This window comes from Nerophis lumbriciformis, linkage group LG19, assembly GCF_033978685.3.
Source record: "Nerophis lumbriciformis linkage group LG19, RoL_Nlum_v2.1, whole genome shotgun sequence".
NCBI classification, from domain to species: Eukaryota; Metazoa; Chordata; class Actinopteri; order Syngnathiformes; family Syngnathidae; genus Nerophis; species Nerophis lumbriciformis.
In genome coordinates this window covers 23426940-23447664 of record NC_084566.2, presented here as the reverse complement: position 1 = coordinate 23447664, position 20725 = coordinate 23426940, and the positions used below count along the sequence as shown (strand labels likewise).

The 20725-nt window shown below is 38.3% G+C and overlaps 1 protein-coding gene and 1 long non-coding RNA gene across 6 annotated transcripts in view; both read right to left on the bottom strand.

Moving 5' to 3' along the window:
• The window catches only part of LOC133619019 (uncharacterized), a 29641-nt gene extending 14446 nt beyond the window's left edge, over positions 1 to 15195 (bottom strand). The window contains exons 1-2 of the long non-coding RNA XR_009817380.2: positions 14662 to 15195; positions 14459 to 14592 (exon numbers count right to left, since the gene is read on the bottom strand). This is a non-coding gene — a long non-coding RNA (uncharacterized lncRNA). The remainder of the gene's footprint in view (positions 1 to 14458; positions 14593 to 14661) is intronic.
• Positions 15196 to 17051: 1856 nt separating this feature from the next.
• The window catches only part of mib1 (MIB E3 ubiquitin protein ligase 1), a 99569-nt gene continuing 95895 nt past the window's right edge, over positions 17052 to 20725 (bottom strand). For all 5 annotated transcript variants that reach the window (XM_061979262.2, XM_061979264.2, XM_061979265.2 and 2 more), the window contains 2 exons: positions 18707 to 18807; positions 17052 to 18629 (listed from right to left, as the gene is read on the bottom strand). In XM_061979262.2, coding sequence (XP_061835246.2) covers positions 18489 to 18629; positions 18707 to 18807 — 242 coding nt within the window. In that variant the 3' untranslated portion in view covers positions 17052 to 18488. The remainder of the gene's footprint in view (positions 18630 to 18706; positions 18808 to 20725) is intronic.

Sequence of the window (20725 nt, the reverse complement as noted above, 5' to 3'; positions counted from 1 at the left end):
CACATATTTTTGTCAATATTCGCTACGAGTTTTGTATAAAAGTTGTATCAACTGTTCCAACTGATGTGTTTTACTTTGCATGTTCTTCAACAAAGTTCAGGAAACTGATTTTAGGACTTTCAGCGTCATCCTCATCAGTTAGACGAAGGGACTGATTATTACTTTGATCCATATTCTTCGCTATGCGGACAAAGGTTTCTCAATCCAAATAACCAGTGTTCCAGAATGGATTGTCTCTTGTTTGGAAAGTCCTCGCTGGTCCACATGTCAAGGCCAACACCTCCGCCCCCACACCCCCATTAACACTAGCCTTCCACCCTCTAGGGGGCTCTCAGGAGGGTTGGTGTTAAGTAAACATTGTCATCCATACAACAACCTCCAGCAGAGAGGTGTCTCTCTGCTCATCAGGAGACTATCTCCCCCTCCCTTTGCTTGTCTTTGCATTCTTTTACCACCCCCGTCTTCATCCGTCCAACCCCCTCTAGTGCGTCCATCACCTGGGTTCTTGCTTTCCAATGCGGCTGGAGTCAGCCTATCAGGAGCTTCACGTCATCCGTCTCCAGAACCCGACTGACGGGTCGACCTCGGAGATTAGCGCGGACTATCTGATGATGCTTCTCTGCTCTCTAAATGTCAGATGTAGTGCTTTATCTCCACAACAGTGGCTCTGTTGATTCGCCACAAGGTCTTCCGGGGCCTTACTATCAGACCATAACAGATATCAAGCTTCTTGGCTGGAGTGGAAGCGAGAGGGAATAAAATCAAACATCTTGTGTTGCTGTTTTCCACTGTCCACTGACTGGACACCACGTTGTGAACAACAAACTCCGCTATCAATTTTGTCCAGATGGTTCTTTCCCAGGCTGAGGCCTTCAGCTTTTGTGCTAACATAGCAACTTGCGATCCAAAAAGGCTTGCAGATAAGGGTGAAAATACCCCATTTTGGATCCATGCTGATCAAGAGGAAGTATTTTAAAAACAATATTGTCCAATATTACAAGGGATGTCTTTTTTCTCCACTGTAAATGGCATGTGGCGCCCCTTAAGCATTGTGGTAAAAATGCTTTGGAATACATTGCTTTGGCATACCGGTACATGTTATAAAAGTATCCTTAATGTTTTATAATTACTGGACTTATGGACAATTAGTTGCTAAGTCCCGCTCATGTTATTTAACTACAGTTGTCCTTTTAAAGCATTCGTCTACATGTTTTTGGCCTAAATTAATTGATAAAGTAAGTTTTATTTATGTATTATATGTGTTACAATGCACTATTTGTCCTATGTTCTAGTTCCGTTGCCGGGTTAAGGGTTACACTGGTGCTACTCTACCTTCACAGAGACAATCTCTAGTTAACTTTTGGCATAACATTTTCATGGAATTCATCTTCAACTCCTGCCTCATCATTAACATCTCCACATTGGTAAGACTTTGACGCGAGTACTGTCGAACAGCTGGACGGAGCATCGGACATTTGGTGAAGCACTTGAGAGGACTACCTGAGACTGCTATAAGCTATCAGCAACTGTCCAGTCAATGTGGAGATAAGCTTTATTGATGCACTTCATCTTCGATATCAATAACATAGCTTTGACGTGATCGATGTGGAACGACAATGCAGATGCGCAATGTAAAATGTAAACGTCAATTTAAAATAATAATTATCTTTGGTAGTAAATAGATTGGTGATTATTATGGCTGGGAAACTTTGGGCACCTCAAGATTCAGGGTCTATGACTTCATTATAAATCAATTATTGTTGCATCTTTAATTTATGTCTATGTATGTAATGCTCCTCCTTTGGCTTCTGACATATGCTGTAACGTATTGAGTAATTTATGGATTTCAGATTTGATCAAGCACATATACAGATGTATATACACTGAACAAAAATATAAATGCAACACTTTTGTTTTTGCTCCCATTTTTCATGAGTTGAACTATACACATATGTACTTGTACATGTATATATACACACACACACACACGCACACACACACACACACACACACATATATATATATATTACATATATATAAATACACATTAATGTTGTCCCGATACCAATATTTTGGTACCGGTACCAAAATGTATTTCGATACTTTTGGCTTTATTTTAACAAAAAATCTTATGGTACATTAAACATATGTTTCTTATTGCAAGTTTGTCCTTAAATAAAATAGTGAACCTTTGAGACAACTTGTCTTTTAGTAGTAAGTAAGCAAACAAAGGCTCCTAATTTAGCTGCTGACGTATGCAGTAACATATTGTGTCATTTTCCATAAAATTATTTTGTCAAAATTATGAGGGAAAAGTGGTAGAAAATGAATTATTAATCTACTTATTCATTTACTATTAATATCTGCTTACTTTCTCTTTTAACATGTGCTATCTACACTTCTGTTAAAATGTAATAATCACTTATTCTTCTGTTGTTTGATACTTTACATTAGTTTTGGATGATACCACAAATTTCGATTCTTGGGGTCACGATTAGATTCATAATCGTTTTTTTTTTTTTTTCAATTCAACACGATTCTCGATTCAAAAACGATTTTTTTCCCGATTCAAAAGGATTCTCTATTCATTCAATACATAGGATTTCAGCAGGATCTACCCCAGTCTGCTGACATGCAAGCAGAGTAGTAGATTTTTGTGAAAAGCTTTTATAATTGTAAAGGACAATGTTTTATCAACTGATTGCAATAATGTAAATTTGTTTTAACTATTAAATAAACCAAAAATATGACTAATTTTATCTTTGTGAAAATATTGGACACAGTGTGTTGTCAAGCTTATGAGATGCGATGCAAGTGTAAGCCACTGTGACACTATTGTTCCTTTTTTTTTTTTTTTATAAATGTCTAATGATAATGTCAATGAGGGATTTTTAATCACTGCTATGTTGAAATTGTAACTAATATTGATACTGTTGTTGATAATATTAATTTTTGTTTCACTACTTTTGGTTTGTTCTGTGTCGTGTTTGTGTCTCCTCTCAATTGCTCTGTTTATTGCAGTTCAGAGTGTTGCTGGGTCGGGTTTGGTTTTAGAATTGGATTGCATTGTTATGGTATTGCTGTGTATTGTTTTGTTGTATTGATTAATTTAAAACAAAATAAAAAAATAAAATAAAACAAAACATTTTTAAAAAAGTCGATTTTTTAAAAATGAGAATTGATTCTGAATCGCACAACGTGAGAATCGCGATTCGAATTCGAATCGATTTTTTCCCACACCCCTAATATATATACATATTATACAATATATATATATATATATATATATATGTCTTAATAAGGTTATCCAAAAAATAGTGCTCGATACCGTAGTAGAGTGCAATATATGTATGTGTGGGAAAAGAAATCACAAGACTATTTCATCTCTACAGGCCTGTTTCATGAGGGGGGGTTCCCTCAATCATCAGGAGATTTTAATGGGCTCCCATTAAAATCTCCTGATGATTGAGGGAACCCCCCCTCATGAAACAGGCCTGTAGAGATGAAATAGTCTTGTGATTTCTTTTCCCACACATACATATATATATATATATATATATATATATATATATATATATATATACACATATACATACACCAGTGGTTCTTAACCTTGTTGGAGGTACCGATCCCCACCAGTTTCATATGCGCATTCACCGAACCCTCCTTTTTTTTCAAATTCAAGACAAAGTTATATATTTTTGGTAACACCGTATTAGCCGCACCTAAAAACCACAAATTTACTCAAAAGCTGACAGTGCGGCTTATAACCCGGTGCGCTTTATATATGGATTAATATTAAGATTCATTTTCATAAAGTTTAGGTCTCGCAACTACGGTAAACAGCCGCCATCTTTTTCCCCCGTAGAACAGGAAGCGCTTCTTCTTCTACGGCAAGCAACCGCCAAGGTAAGCACCCGCCCTCATAGAAGAGGAAGCGCTTCTTCTTCTACTGTAAGCAACCACCCGCCCCCGTAGAAGAAGAAGAAACGCGCGGATATTACGTTTAATTTCCTTTGTGTGTTTACATCTGTAAAGACCACAAAATGGCTCCTACTAAGCGACAGGTTTCCGGTTCATGAAAAGACGCAATCTCTCCATCCGCACACGGACTACTATTTCACAGCAACTGCCTAAAGACTTTCAAGAAAAGCTGGCTACTTTCCGTGCATATTGTAAAAACAAGATAGCTGAAAAAAAGATCCGGCCAGAGAACATTATCAACATGGACGAGGTTCCACTGACTTTTGATATTCCTGTGAACCGCACTGTGGATACAACGGGAGCACGTACGGTGAATATTCGCACCACAGGGAATGAGAAGTCATCCTTCACTGTGGTTCTAGCTTGCCATGCTAATGGCCAGAAACTTCCACCCATGGTGATATTCAAAAGGAAGACCTTGCCAAAAGAGACCTTTCCAGCCGGCGTCATCATAAAAGCTAACTCGAAGGGATGGATGGATGAAGAAAAGATGAGCGAGTGGTTAAGGGAAGTTTACGCGATGAGGCCGGGTGGCTTTTTTCACGCAGCTCCGTCCATGTTGATATACGACTCCATGCGCGCCCACATCACGCTGGTTTTTAATATATCATTAAAGTTTGACTGACCTATCTGACTGTTTTTTTGACATTCCCTTTAGCGCAGTTAGATGCGGCTTATAACACGGGGCGGCTTATAGGTGGACAAAGTTTTGAAATATGCCGTTCATTGAAGGCGCGGCTTATAACCCAGGGCGGCTTATGGTGCGGAAAATACGGCACTTTAGTATGGGGAACATATTCTAAGTAACAAAGACTTAATTTAGAGTGTTTTGGACACTAGGGGAACATATTCTAAGTAACAAAGACTTAATTTAGAGTTTTTTGGACACTAGGAGAACATATTCTAAGTAACAAAGACTTAATTTAGAGTTATTTGGTTAGGGTTAGGGTTCGGGTTAGGGTTTAGGTTAGAGGGTTAGGGTTATTATAAGGTCATGCCGAAAAAGGCATTAATAAGTACTTAATAATGACTAGTTAAGAGCCAATATGTTACTAATTTGCATGTTAGTAAGCAAATAATTAATGAATATGTTCCCCATACTAAAGTGTTACAATGTTTTTTTACTGGTGCATAAAATGAACCGTGCATGAACATCACCTTGTTCAAAGAACAAAACCAACACAGTGCATAAACTCACAACAAATTACACACCTGCAAATCAGTGTGACTTCTGCTGTTGCCGTATCCGTAATACGCCAATAGGGAGAAGTTTTTATTTACACGATGAGTCGGGTGTGTTTTGACCTCCGCCGAACCCCTGAGCCCGACTCACCGAACCACTAGGGTTCGATCGAACCCAGGTTAAGAACCACTGACACACACACACACACACACACACACACACACACACACACACACACACACACACACACACACACACACACACACATATATACACACATACAGTATATACAAACCCCATTTCCATATGAGTTGGGAAATTGTGTTAGATGTAAATATAAACGGAATACAATGATTTGCAAATCATTTTCAACCCATATTCAGTTGAATATGCTACAAAGACAACATATTTGATGTTCAAACTGATAAACATTTTTTTTTTTGCAAATAATCATTAACTTTAGAATTTGATGCCAGCAACACGTGACAAAGAAGTTGGGAAAGGTGGCAATAAATACTGATAAAGTTGAGGAATGCTCATCAAACACTTATTTGGAACATCCCACTGGTGTGCAAGCTAATTGGGAACAGGTGGGTGCCATGATTGGGTATAAAAGTAGATTCCATGAAATGCTCAGTCATTCACAAACAAGGATGGGGCGAGGGTCACCACTTTGTCAACAAATGCGTGAGCAAATTGTTGAACAGTTTAAGAAAAACCTTTCTCAACCAGCTATTGCAAGGAATTTAGGGATTTCACCATCTACGGTCCGTAATATCATCAAAGGGTTCAGAGAATTGGGAGAAATCACTGCACGTAAGCAGCTAAGCCCGTGACCTTCGATCCCTCAGGCTGTACTGCATCAACAAGCGACATCAGTGTGTAAAGGATATCACCACATGGGCTCAGGAACACTTCAGAAACCCACTGTCAGTAACTACAGTTGGTCGCTACATCTGTAAGTGCAAGTTAAAACTCTCATATGCAAGACGAAAACCGTTTATCAACAACACCCAGAAACGCCGTCGGCTTCGCTCGGCCTGAGTTCATCTAAGATGGACTGATACAAAGTGGAAAAGTGTTCTGTGGTCTGACGAGTCCACATTTCAAATTGTTTTTGGAAACTGTGGACGTCGTGTCCTCCGGACCAAAGAGGAAAAGAACCATCCGGATTGTTATAGGCGCAAAGTTGAAAAGCCAGCATCTGTGATGGTATGGGGGTGTATTAGTGCCCGAGACATGGGTAACTTACGCATCTGTGAAGGCGCCATTAATGCTGAAAGGTACATACAGGTTTTGGAGCAACATATGTTGCCATCCAAGCAACGTTACCATGGACGCCCCTGCTTATTTCAGCAAGACAATGCCAAGCCACGTGTTACATTAACGTGGCTTCATAGTAAAAGAGGGCGGCTACTAGACTGGCCTGCCTGTAGTCCAGACCTGTCTCCTATTGAAAATGTGTGGCGCATTATGAAGCCTAAAATACCACAACAGAGACCCGCGGACTGTTGAACAACTTAAGCTGTACATCAAGCAAGAATGGGAAAGAATTCCACCTGAGAAGCTTAAAAAATGTGTCTCCTCAGTTCCCAAACGTTTACTGAGTATTGTTAAAAGAAAAGACCATGTAACACAGTGGTGAACATGCCCTTTCCCAACTACTTTGGCAAGTGTTGCAGCCATGAAATTCTAAGTTAATTATTATTTGCAAAAAAAAAAAAAAAGTTTCTCAGTTTTAACATCAAATATCTTGTCTTTGTAGTGTATTCAATTGAATATGGGTTGAAAAGGATTTGCAAATCATTGTATTCCGTTTATATTTACATCTAACACAATTTCCCAACTCATATGGAAACGGGGTTTGTTTATAGCCCTGCGATGAGGTGGCGACTTGTCCAGGGTGTACCCCACCTACCGCCCGAATGCAGCTGGGATAGGCTCCAGCTCCCCCGCGACCCCAAAAGGGACAAGCGGTAGAAAATAAATGGATGAATGGCTATATAATGTTTTCTTTATCGATTTTTGAAAATTATGAATCAATTTGTAATCAGAAATAGTTAATTGCAAATTGGATGTGAACAGATTTTTTTGCGCAGCCCTGATAAGAAGCATCAAAATGTAAAACCTGAACCTACTGTGTGTTCAAATTCAAGATATACTGGTACATGATGTTCAAAAGTAGCAGAAGAACTTCAAAAAACATTTTAAAAAGTACACCCAGGTGGTTAAAAGCAATATTACTCTCAGGAGAACATAAAGTCGTGGGAGATTTGTATATCATGTATTGATTTGGAGGTACAACCCTTGGCTGTAAAAAAAAAAAAAGATAAAGTTAGCTATTAACTACATTTTTTAAAGGGGTCACTCTGACTGAGGCTTAAATCTAAAATGGCCGTCTGTGCTGTGATGGACTCTGGAGTATTGATCTTTGGGGTTGTGGTGGGGGTGGGAGTCGAGGGGGGGCTGACATTCCGCTGTACTCCCTCCAAGGTTACTGCCAGCTCAGCAACACCTGCTGCCACATTGTTTTTTATACATTGTGTCTACTAGTGGAAACAAAAATTGGGAGTAGTTATCAAGAATTATACACACACACACGTGGGTTTAAATGTGGATGGAGAAGTTGTGTTCACCCTACAGCAGCAGCAGCAGCAGCAGGAGGACACGTCATCAGCACGGCTTTGTTTGCTTAGCTGAGCCTTCAAACGTGCTGGAGTTTGCACTTGTTGATCAACTATGTCTACGCCATTGTTCTGCATGCTCGCAACAGTGGGAAAGTCAGCACGCCTAAAGACAGCGCTTCATTATTTCTAGACTTTGTCTTCTAGGAAGCAGGCATGCTCCATCCCAAATACACTCATTGAAATAGTTGACTAGTTACACTCAAGTAATTCCATGAATTACAACATTACCGTCTCTAACAACAATTTTACTTATTTTAACAAGACAACTTCTCTTTGATATTTTGTATTTTTTTACTAAAGCAAAACCTTTATACATTCAAATTGAAGTCAAAATAATCAAAAATAGCAACAGTCAGGGACATCTCAAGACGGCGGGACTAATAAATCAGAAACCCAAGTAACAGCCAGAGGCGTAACACATGACAAACTAATGAGCTAATGGGACGGTGGGAGATTTTGAAATCCCAGCAGGACACCTTTTATAGATGACAAAAATCATCCAATTACCACTTCAGAACATAACTAGGTTAGAAAGATAATCTAAAAAAATTGCATTTATATAAAAAATTAACAAATGCAAATAAATATATTACACAAATATTACATAAGTTGTAGTAATAATGTCTTACAATACTGCAGTTATTGTAAGTGCTACTTTTATGTCTTATTTAACAATCAAGAAACTGATTTTCTTTTTACATTTGACAGCTTTTGAAAGTAAAACTTTATTTCAACTTTAATGTGGAAATGAGGTACAAGTCCTAACAATTATGTATTACATCATTTACATTTCGTAAAGCAATATATGATTTTCTAAACATATATTGCAAGTTGGCTTGTTAGGTTTTGCAGTTTCTTTGAAAGATAATACGGATATGAATTTAATATTGTTTCTGAATTTTTAATTGAATATTACTTAAATGAATATTGGTAAATCATATCAGGCTTATATATAGAGGAAGTTGGTTGACTTAAGAGTGAGGAGATATTTCCATTCAGCCATCCATCCATTTTCAACCGCTTGTCCCTTTCGGGGTCGCTGGGTGTGCTGGAGCCTATCCAAGCTGCACTGGGGCAGAAGGCTTGGTACAACCTGGACAAGTCGCCACCTTCACATTTTTTGTACACATTGTTCTTAAATTAACACTAAGTCATGCGTGACTGATATTATTCTGGAAAGGTGAAAGATTTGAGTGGCAATTATGTTGCAGCTTTAAAAGATCATCCAAATAAATGTGCATAAGATTAACAATTTTTTCTTGCATGTAAACAACCCTATGCAATTAATAAAATGCAGCATTTAAAAGACAAGTAAAAGCTATCTTTCCAATCTCAGCCTCAAAAGCACACTTGACGCTTTACAGCCCAGCCAAAGGTTGTACCTCCACCATTTTATAGAATTATTAAGTAAGCAATTATGATAACCCACTGTTTTAAAGATAATAGCATGATAAGGTTCTGCCAAGCTCACAATAAAAGGCTCTCTTGAAGGGGAGGAAACAATATATTTTCTACTAATAATATTTTTTAATATTAAAGTTTCAGATGCTCTGTAAAAAATACAAATAATGCATAGAAAAATTAAAAGAAACATGTTATAGCAGCACAATGTAATGACCCCTTGTGGCATTTTTATCAAAGCTCATAAACCTTGAATGACTATATATTGATAAAGGCTGTTTAAAGTGTCATTGGAACGATAACATTTGCACTGTAAATGCGGCTCGCAAGCACCAGCCTCCAACAGTCACAGTGCCATGATAAGGATAGCGACCAGTGGGCCGTCACTGCGACAACAGGTCAAAAGACGTAATATTTCAAAACGGGGGATGCAGATCATTTAAATAAGTATGCTTAAAATTAGGGGAGGGCAATATATGTGATACCTAGAAAGTATCTTAATTGAAAAATCAATAAAGCAAGAGTTCAAAAACAAATTTAATGTAGACTTCAAGATATGTTGCTGTTTTATGATGCCAAAAGGAAAATTGTGATTATAACAATAAAATACGCAAAATTTAAAATACTGCTGAAGTCTATGCTTTTTTAAACAAAGGGGAATTGCACTTTTTGGGGGAAATTTTGCCTATTGTTTGCAATCAATATGAAAGACAAGACGACGGATGTATTATTTTTTTATGCATTCTAACTAAGTCCGCTTATAATGGAGCCTATAGGAGGTCAACTATTCCGCCCATGAAACACAATAAATAAGCTTCCAAAAGCCGCCAACAGTACTTCATTTACATTTTACAATTTGAATAATAACCAAGTATTGGTGATATGGTTATTATAAGTGGTAACGCAGATAAATTATTTATAGCGGCGCCGTGATCACAAGCTTGTGTGGCTATATCATTGGCTGGTGAGCTGCTTTCTCACGTCAGAGCTCGTTAAAAGTTTTTTCTAGATGCTAAATCATGCCTTTCACCTGGATAGTAGAAGAATGAGGACGTATTCCAACAACTTGGTACACTTTGACAGCCAATTTAGACCCGAAAATGGCGAGAACGACATGAAAAGGCGCTTGGTTCCTCCCCCCTTTTCTTCACGAGGATTAAGAGTCATTCTTCATCTAAACAGAAATATAACAAGATTATAGCAGTTGGCATCCTAATAACAGCAGACATTGTACAGTAAGTGATGCTTTATTATGTGTGTTGGCTCTCATGAAGTCTGCAGTGAGTAGTCATCAGTGATGTTGTCGAAAGAAAAAGCGAAGATCGTGATGCGTTTTTTAAATTAATGAACCGCGTATGCTTAAAATTATCAAAATACGTAAATATTAAATATTATTAGAAATGTGCCTGTTACTACCGTACATTAAATATATACTTACAGCATGTATATAAAACCTTAATGGAGGTTTTTAAGTGCTTTAAAGGGCAGAATAGAGCCACTCCCATGGGCTCCATTGTAAGCGGACTTTTAATCGCAATTATTTACTATTTACAATGCATAAATAAAGAAAAACATGCATTTTTGTCTCACATAAGGATTGTGAATGACTGACAAAAACAGTGCACTTCCCCTTTAAAGAATGTCTATATTTGAAGGAGGTGCAGTGCAAAAAGTTATAAACGCACTAGTTTTTAAATGTTCCAGTTTTAAAATTATGTGTTGAGTCGAAGAGAAAAATAAATAAAAATTGTAAATTTGTAAAAGCAGTTGTCAAATCTAACTATGCAGACACTGGGCTTCGTCCAGCTTGTACACACCACAACACAATATGTTATTATTATACAATCGTTTTGTGAAAGAGTTAGTACCTATTCAGTGGCCTAGTGGTTGTAGTGTCCGCCCTGAGATCGGTAGGTTGTGAGTTAAAACCCCGGCCGAGTCATACCAAAGACTATAAAAATGGGACCCATTACCTCCCTGCTTGGCACTCAGCATCAAGGGTTAGACTTGGAGGTTGAATCACCAAAAATGATTCCCGGGCGCGGCAGCCGCTGCTGCCCACTGCTCCCCTCACCTCCCATTGGGAGAGCAAGGGGATGGGTCAAATGCAGAGGACAAATTTCACCACACCTAGTGTGTGTGACAATCATTGGTACATTAACTTTAGTAGTTAATTACCTAATTTAGATTTATTTAGTTACTGGACACATAATAGGGTCTGGTTGTTTATTACAATATGAACAAAAAAATGTATTACATATCAATTACTTCCACAAGTATAAGTGTCTGTCAGGCATATTGAAATACATTCTAATTTTACTTTATTTTGGTTTTCTTGAGTTACATGCTACATTGGCGAACCATTCCTTGAATGTTAAAATGTGACTTAAAACATTGTCTGTAGAGTTACTTAAGGCTTTATGATGGAGACAGTTTAATCTCGATTGATTTAGTTTACATTCTAGCCTGTGCGAAAAATTGCTTTGAAACTAAAGCAGCTTTGGAATCAATTGGTTCCACTGCAGTTGCCCCTGAAAGACATTTTGGAGAATCTATCCATTTTCTACTGCTTGTCCCTTTTGGCGTCCCGCAGCAGTGGGGTGAGGGGGGATGAGGGGAAGGGCGGGGGTCATACCTGTCAACATTTGATTTTACAAATAAAGCAAAGTTTCTATTAATTAAGGCAAATAAGGGAAATTCAGTTTTTCCACTATAAGTTTCACAAAATGTTCCATCCAAGGAGACTGCTGGTTGAAAGAGCCGACTGCCTTGCCTGTGCAACCATGTTATTTATTGCCATGCTTTTCTTTTGAAGGCCAGATTCACAGGCTTACAGGATGTGTTATGCCCATAGAGCCCGAGTGTTTGAGCGAAACGGAAGATCTGCTGCTTCAGCAGTACTGGAAAGAAACCCTGGTAAAGGAAAGGGGCAACGGTAGAGAAAGGAAAAATATAGGAGTTTCCTGGATAAACTGGAGGCTAAACAAGTATGATGTATCTACGATGAGGTGGCGACTTGTCCAGGGTGTACCCCGCCTTCCGCCCGATTGTAGCTGAGATAGGCTCCAGCGCCCCCCGCGACCCCAAAGGGAATAAGCGGTAGAAAATGGATGGATGGATGGATGGATGTATCTACATTTTTTTTTATAAATACACCTTAATCTGCATTTTAAAATATTTGTAATCCTATTGCAGGGTTTCAGATCTAATTTAATTTATTGCTTTTTAATGCCGATTTTATTACCACTTTGAAAAAATGTACACCCACCTGTATAAATGTGTGTCTGTGTGTGTATATATGTGCATACATTATATAAGTAAATAATATATGTGTGTGTGTGTGTACATATTTTCAAAACATGTACCGTATATCGACATATTTACTTGTATGTTCTGATTGTTTGAACTGTATGTATCATATTGTAGTTAAATAAAGTTAGGGGAAAAAAAGGTGTTTATTTTAAAAGTGACCGTTGTTTCTAAATAATGAGTTTAAACTTCAACATTAAAGTGAGTGTCCCTACAACTACTACACAAAAAGGAAAATGTGTGGAAGAGAATTGCATGTCGGTACCACCTGTGCGTAGTTGCATACCGAAACAAAGACTGTGGATGACTGACAAGAGGCTCACTTTGTTAATGTAATTTCACTGTTGAATAAACCTGCTCAGGTACTGAGACCAGCAGAGAGTGAAACCTCTTGTATCCAGTTTGCAAGCCAGATGACGGCAAAGTTATCAGGTTCATTTATATTTATCGTTCGATTTATTGACTTATTAACTATCAGCCCAGGCCCACAATTGCATAAAAATTTTTATGCATCTGGACATCAAGTTTAATATTTTTTTAATGCTATTTAAGGCCTTCCTTTTTGCAAAATTCATTTATTGACTTTAAATACTTTTTAATGACCGGCGGAAAACCTGTATTGTCTTTCTCTTTCTTCCCAACCTGTAAAATCTGCAGTATATCAGCTACTGGCTGTTTCAAATTCCCTCTGGATCAGTAAAGTATCCAGAGTCATCCCTCGCCACATCGCAGCTTCACTTTATCACAATTTTGTTTGTTTGTGTTTTACACATTTTACACATTTTTTAGAAACATCAGGCATCTTAAAGCATAAGAAAGGCTAAAAATGTCAGTATTAAAGAAGTATCGGCTGTTAGATGACACCAAACCAATCAGTCCGAGCCATTTAGTATGGCGGCCACTGATTGGCCAGCAACATTACTATTATTACATATTTACCTATTTTAGTTTTTTTATGACCTACATATGAACATTTTTGATTATAATGACTAATTCCTACGTCGCAGAAATTAATTTACCATGGTCAGGCCTGTAAACAATTCAACAGCAATAAATGAGGGTTAACTGTAGATCCATTTTTAAATTTAGAGTGAGGAACAGTATGGAGAATATAATTGTATGTTCCTAGAACATAATTAAAATATAAAATGCATTTTGGATGAGTTTGTTGTCGTAAAACTTTAGTTTTCTGATAGAATGGACAAAAAACCAAAACAACCAAAAATAATAGCCAGCGACAGCGCACTCTGCAGTGTGTTCTCATAACGGCAATTATTTTTAATACAAAATTTGTAACTCCAATAAAAGACCAAAAACAGAGGATATGTTCATTAGTCAAAATACTTTTGCTCATATAGCGTTTGCAATGTAAGTCAGGGGAAATGAAGCCTAAACTATTCAGACAATTATTCTGTAAGACTTGTTAAACAGCAGAGGCAATCCTACAATATTAATAACATAAGTCTTCTTCTCAACGCTTTTGACACTTTGCCCTGATCAATACAATAAAGTAATCAGCACGCCGGGGGCCTCATGTGTTTTGAGGCAAGGACTTTTTTTATGGCTTTACAGCTGAGGTTAGGTTGCTGCTTTCAGCTCCAAACTACCCACCCACCCATAAACACTACTTTAACCCCATGTTGACACTTTTTTAATGCAGTAAAAAAGAGAGGCTTGGCTCAAGTTGGACAAACAAGTGGCTTAAAGTCCAAGGAAGAAGACCAGAACTGAGGCGCCATGAAGCTCCTCCAAGAGTGGCAGTGGTAGCAACACACAGACAACACAGCTTGAACTTTGCTCAGTTTGGATCGTAATAAAAAAAAGGCACAGACAATAAACGCAGAGTTTTGACCTCAACTGGATGACATGAACAAGAGAGAAAGCAAAAAAGGACCTTCAGTCAGTGGACAATCAATTCCTCCAACATGGCACCCAAAGCCTGACTGCACCAGCTGGATCGTTTCGTTTACATGGAGAAGATGGAGGATGGGGGAAAATGCTGCAGCAACACAGGAGGCCATAAGTCATCTGTTGGGGGAAAACATTAATTGGGCCTGAACAGATCAGGAAGAGGCAGAAATGTCAAAGTAAAATCACCTTTCAGGGCTGTGGGGTTTGTACTGTAGTCAGTGGCTGTGCTGCCACCTAGCGAAGGGCCTGGAAACTGCATGTCTAACACCCTCCTGTCCAAGCATCTTCATCTTCACTCTTCTTTCAAGGGGGCCCAGTAATTTGTCCTTCACTCTCCAACCCACTGCAGTGCAGCCCCCGTGGATTAGTTGATCAGCCCCCCCGCCCAACAGACTTGGGAGTAACGACCCCCGCGGCCCAGGTCAGCAAGCATGCATGAAGTGCATGGCAGTCAGGGATCCTCCCCAGGATCAGCCCTCGTCTAGGGGTGAAGATAGCGCCGTCTCCGACACCGTGACAGTGGGCGTGAGGTGTCCTGTGGGGGTCAGTCTGGACTTCAGTCAGTAACGTCAGTGAGAGTGATGGACTGTCCCGTCTGTTTTTAGCCATGACACACAAGATGTCTATGTTCAGTCTTCGTGGAGGCTCAGTACAGGTCATCAATCATCCATCCATCCATTATTTTACCGCTTGGCCCTCCCAGGGTTGCGGGGGGGGGGGGGGGGGGGGGGGGGGGGGCTGGAACCTATCCCAGCTGCAATCGGAAGGAAGGCATTGTACACCCTGGACAAGTTGTGGTCATCAATCATTTACAGCTAAATGTATGAAAAAAACTAATTCCCCTAAAGCAGGGGTATCCAAAGTGAGACATAAGTGTGGCCCTTTTATTATTCAAGAAGAACAGTAATGGTTCTGAAATAAAAGATTTATTGCGACGGTACATTATGATGATAATCATACCTAGACATGGATCCCATCGTAACCCACGGGGCATCATTCAGCTGTTCACTGAACTGTATGTGTACCATGTAAGTTGTTCAATAAGCATATAGGTTTGTAATGAGGAAAATAATATATACATATTAAATGTATATAAAAAAAAATATTTTGATTAAATTGTATTATCTTAATTTGTTCATTATGTCTTCTTATTCATAAACTTTTTCAAATGTTCTTGTAATAACCCCATATTTTTGGTATATTAGTTGGAATCTTTACATGACATGTTTCGACTGTGGTCCTTGTGGTCATCAGTCTTCTGAAGAAGACTGCAGACAGTCAAAACATGTCAGGTAAAGATTCCATCTAATATACCGAAAATATGGTCTGATTGCAAGAACATTTTAAAATGTGTATTATCTTAATATTAAACAATAACCTTTAAAAGTATGTTATAACTAAAACAATCGTCACTCTCCATCCACATCACGCTTCACCACTTCAGATTTTTGGTGATATTTTATTTAAAGCATATTCTACAATTTTTTGTTCTAAATTGTTCAGGCATTAAATTGGCTTAATAAACCAAAAAAACCTCAATACTATTGTAGTATTGGCCACTTGAAAAGACCAAACCAAACAGAGCGCGCTGTTCAGTATCGTGGCCACTGATTGGCTCAGTCTCAGGCAGCATTACTATATTGGATTAAAAGATTGTAAAGGTGACTAAAGGGTGTTATTTCATGTCTACGGGGCTTTCATATCTTAATGTTGAAAACGTAGTAAGAATGTTCTAAACTGTTTGTGTATGCTCTAGCTATGAATATATTTTGATTTATAAAAAACGATTCCTACTTTACAGAAATCAATTAATTGCGGTGAAGTCCGGAACAAATTAACAGTGATAAATGAAGGACGACTGTACATTTATCAAAATTATTTAAACACTCAGTCATTCATTCATTTTATGTACAATAAATTGTTTCATAAAACACCCATTTTTTAAACAGTAGGTTAATAATAACATTGTATCATACATCCATCCATCCATTTTCGACCGCTTGTCCATTTCGGGGTTGCGGGGGGTGCTGGAGCCTATACATATTTGTTATATCATACATACATGTTTGTTAGAATCTAATTATTGTTGAAACAATGTTGCTTACATTTAAATTGACATTGGGAGATGTTCCTAATATTTGATTATAAAAAATAAATTTTTTTAATATTTTGTCATTCCAACAACTATCAGTATAATGCAGTGCAATTCGACACCACCGCAATAATAATCGTATTACATGAATGGGAATATCAAACTGAGCATTTCTAACTTTTATATAGCTCGGTCTGGTTTTAGCGTTCTACCTTTATAGCATAGCCAACCTATCTCACTGCGGTGCTGAGTCATTATTTGGTGTTAGCATTTTCAATTAGTCCACACCCTCCCATGCATGGTTGGCACCCCCATCCTTCTGTCCCACCACTACCCGGCTCCTCTGTGAGGCAGACGCTACACAGCAGGGCAAGAACAACAAAATGCAACCCCCCCCCCCCCCCTCCTTAGATCTTTAAAAAAACAAAATGAAAAAAAAAAAATGTGTTACAATTCTGCGGAATAAACTGGAAAAACAAAAGCGTTGGTTTGCAACTTTATTTCAGCTATGTGTGTTTTTTGTTGTTTTAAAAGCACTTTGTTTTGCAATACAGACCGAACAATTTTGAATGATACATGTCGTACTGCATATGTCAAACATTCATGCCAAAAGGAAATACTACCGATACAATTCCAACGGGATTAAAAAAAAAAAAAGGAAGAAAAAAAAAAGAATGTTTTCTTTTTTTTTTTAGATAGTAGCAAGAAAACAATACTGATGTAAAGCGTTTGAGTGCTTCTAGTTTGGTGTTGTCGGTGAAAAAAAACAAACAAGAAAGTGTCATTCTTTAAAAAAAACTGAAAGTTTTAGTGTGCGCCTTGTACAAGTAAGGCAATTTTTGTCTTAAATTTAAAAAACACTGATGACGCTTGACAACTAAATTACTTTTTAAGTTTCAACAAAAAACGTGAGTAAGGCTTACAGAGGATGAAAAATGTAAGCGTGATTAAGTGTAGCAAAAAGAAAAAAAAAAAAAAAAAAACATGAATATCAAAGCTGGTTTTGAGGCTACATGTCAGGAAGGCGGTGACACCTACAAATCATATTTTTGGGGCAGCAATACAAAATAATTTATCTACAGTCACCATCTAAGCGTTCTAACAGATTGTACTTTCTATGTCAATAAATGCTGATTTTTGAGCGGTAATACACTTTAAATTAAGTTAAAAAAAACACAAAACAAAGAGCACCTTTTCTTCCTACCCCAGCACAAGCTTTTTGGAAGCGAATGGCACAGCAGCAACAGACTATTGTACAATAATGCAGGACAATACTAACTGAAGTCTAAAAAGTAGAAATGTGTGGATGTGTGTGTGTTTGGATGCTAGTTTGGCGGCTCTAGTGCGACTGTGATGTGCTACCTGTGTGGAGTGGACCCGCTGTGTTGCTGTTCAGCCGGCTTCTCTTTCTCCAGTACAGTAGTGCTGAAGTCTTCTTGAGCGAATCACGACATCTACGCTGTAAAAAAATACTTGCGAGGAACCTTGAAAGTTACCATACAGTTATGAAAACCAGGTTAAAAATGGATGCTTCCGACACTTGCATAAGGATGAATAATCAATAGTAAAAGTTGATACAGTCAACAACAAAGACAGAGCAATCCAACCTTCTCATTTTTGTATATCCTCTTACTTTGTTCAGTCCAGGGCCAGATTCAAGAGACGTGCCCTTCAAGTTCATTTCTTGAGAAGCTTCGACAACGGTGAGCTTCCAAACATCAAAAGAAGGATGATGACGGTGCAAAGTAAGACGCAGAGGATAAAGAAGAGGGGATGTCCATGGAGCGTCTTGGTAAAAAGTTAATGTTGTATGGTAGAGTAAGACATTGAGGGATGCGCTTTGGTGGCCGACAGCGGCTGGTGTTGGAAAGGGAAGGAAAGGGGAGGGCCGAAGAAGGTAAAACTATCTGGCGGCAAGAGTCTAATAGAGAAGGATGCGGCGTTCAATAGCCTTGCGGCATATGGGACACTCGCTCATTCGGTCGCCGCACAGCTGGCAGGTGCCATGGCCACACATGAAGATCATGTTCTTGAGCCGGTCCAGGCACACAGGGCACATGGTCTGTAGGCGGAGAAAGGACATGTTGGAAGTGGTTAAAAGAGCGCACTCCACTTGTCATGTTTTCAAGGCTGGCTCACCTGCTCCTTGATGTCCTGCAGCTGCTGCTGGAGTTTCTGCACATCGGCATTGACGTTGGTGTTGTCTTTGTCTCTCTGCAGGGCCGGGATGTTGTTGCTAGCTGTTTAGGACACATCGCAACAGCACGCAAAGATTCAGAGATGTGTCACGGGCCTAACATGTTAACAGATTGCTTACATCACTGTGACACTGAGGCACGCTGCAAATGTGATATTACAACCTTATGGAGGCGTATATTTGTCAGCTCAGCCCTTAAGCTTTGCACAATGGAAAATATATCATCTAGCACGGGCGACACATATGGCATCATTAAATCCACAGCAACTGTAAACACATAAGGAACACTGCCAGAATTGGTGATCTGTGCATTCAATAAGAAGATATACAGTTATACAGTAGCTGGGCACAACATAAGATAATGAGATTCAACACAAGAGCTGTAACCTAAATTCCTTTACAGTATTCATTTCATTTTGTTTATAATTGTGGTTGTAATTTTGAGTGGTTAACATATATGTACATTTTACAATGCACCTATCAGTGTTATAAATGCTGACAAAGCAGTTTGCTCTTTACTCCTATTACAACATTCCTTCTATTGCTGCTGTGTTGTGCAATATACATGCTCATAAATAACCATGTGCTCAAAGAAAGCTATGCTTTGATTTCACTTTTTAATGTGCTCCAAATCATTATCATCCACCTATCCATCAATTTTCAACCAGTTGTCCCTCAAAGTTATAGTTAAAGTACCAATGATTGTCACACACACGAGGTGTGGCGAAATTATTCTCTGAATTTGACCCATTACCCTTGATCACCCCCTGGGAGGTGAGGGGAGCAGTGGGCAGCAGCGGTGGCCGCGCCCAGGAATCATTTTTGGTGATTTAACCCCCAATTCCAACCCTTGATGCTGAGTGTCAAGCAGGGAGGTAATGGGTCCCATTTTTATAGTCTTTGGTATGACTCGGCCGGGGTTTGAACTCACAACCTACCGATCTCAGGGCGGACACTCTAACCACTAGGCCACTGAGCATTAAATTGCTGTAATATATATTTATATATATATGTATTATATATATATATATATATATATATATATATATATATGTAATACATATGTATTTTATATATGTATACACACACACACACACACACACACACACACACACACGCACACACACACGCACACACAGACACACACATACATACGTATATACACACACGCATACATTCACATATACACGTATATACATTTATACACATATATGAATACGGTATATATATATATATATATATATATATATATATATATATATATCCATCCATTTTCTACCGCTTGTCCCTTTCGGGATCGCGGGGGGTGCTGGAGCCTATATTATGTATATATATATATATATATATATATATATATATATATATATATATATATATATATATATATATATATATATATATGATGATCAAAAGTTTACATACACTTGTCAAGAACATAATGTCATGGCTGTCTTGAGTTTCCAATCATTTCTACAACTCTTATTTTTTTGTGATAGAGTGATTGGAGCACATACTTGTTGGTCACAAAAAACATTCATGAAGTTTGGTTCTTTTATGAATTTATTATGGGTCTACTGAAAATGTGACCAAATCTGCTGGGTCAAAAGTATACGTACAGCAATGTTAATATTTGGTTACATGTCCCTTGGCAAATTTCACTGCAATAAGGCGCTTTTGGTAGCCATCCACAAGCTTCTGGTTGAATTTTTGACAAAATTGGTGCAGTTCAGCAAAATGTGTTGGTTTTCTGACATGGACTTGTTTCTTCAGCATTGTCCACACATTTAAGTCAGGACTTTGGGAAGGCCATTCTAAAACCTTAATTCTAGCCTGATTTAGCCATTCCTTTAGCACTTTTGATGTGTGTTTGGGGTCATTGTCCTGTTGGAACACCCAACTGTATGTATATATATATACTGTATATATATATACTGTGTATGTGTATATATATACTGTGTATG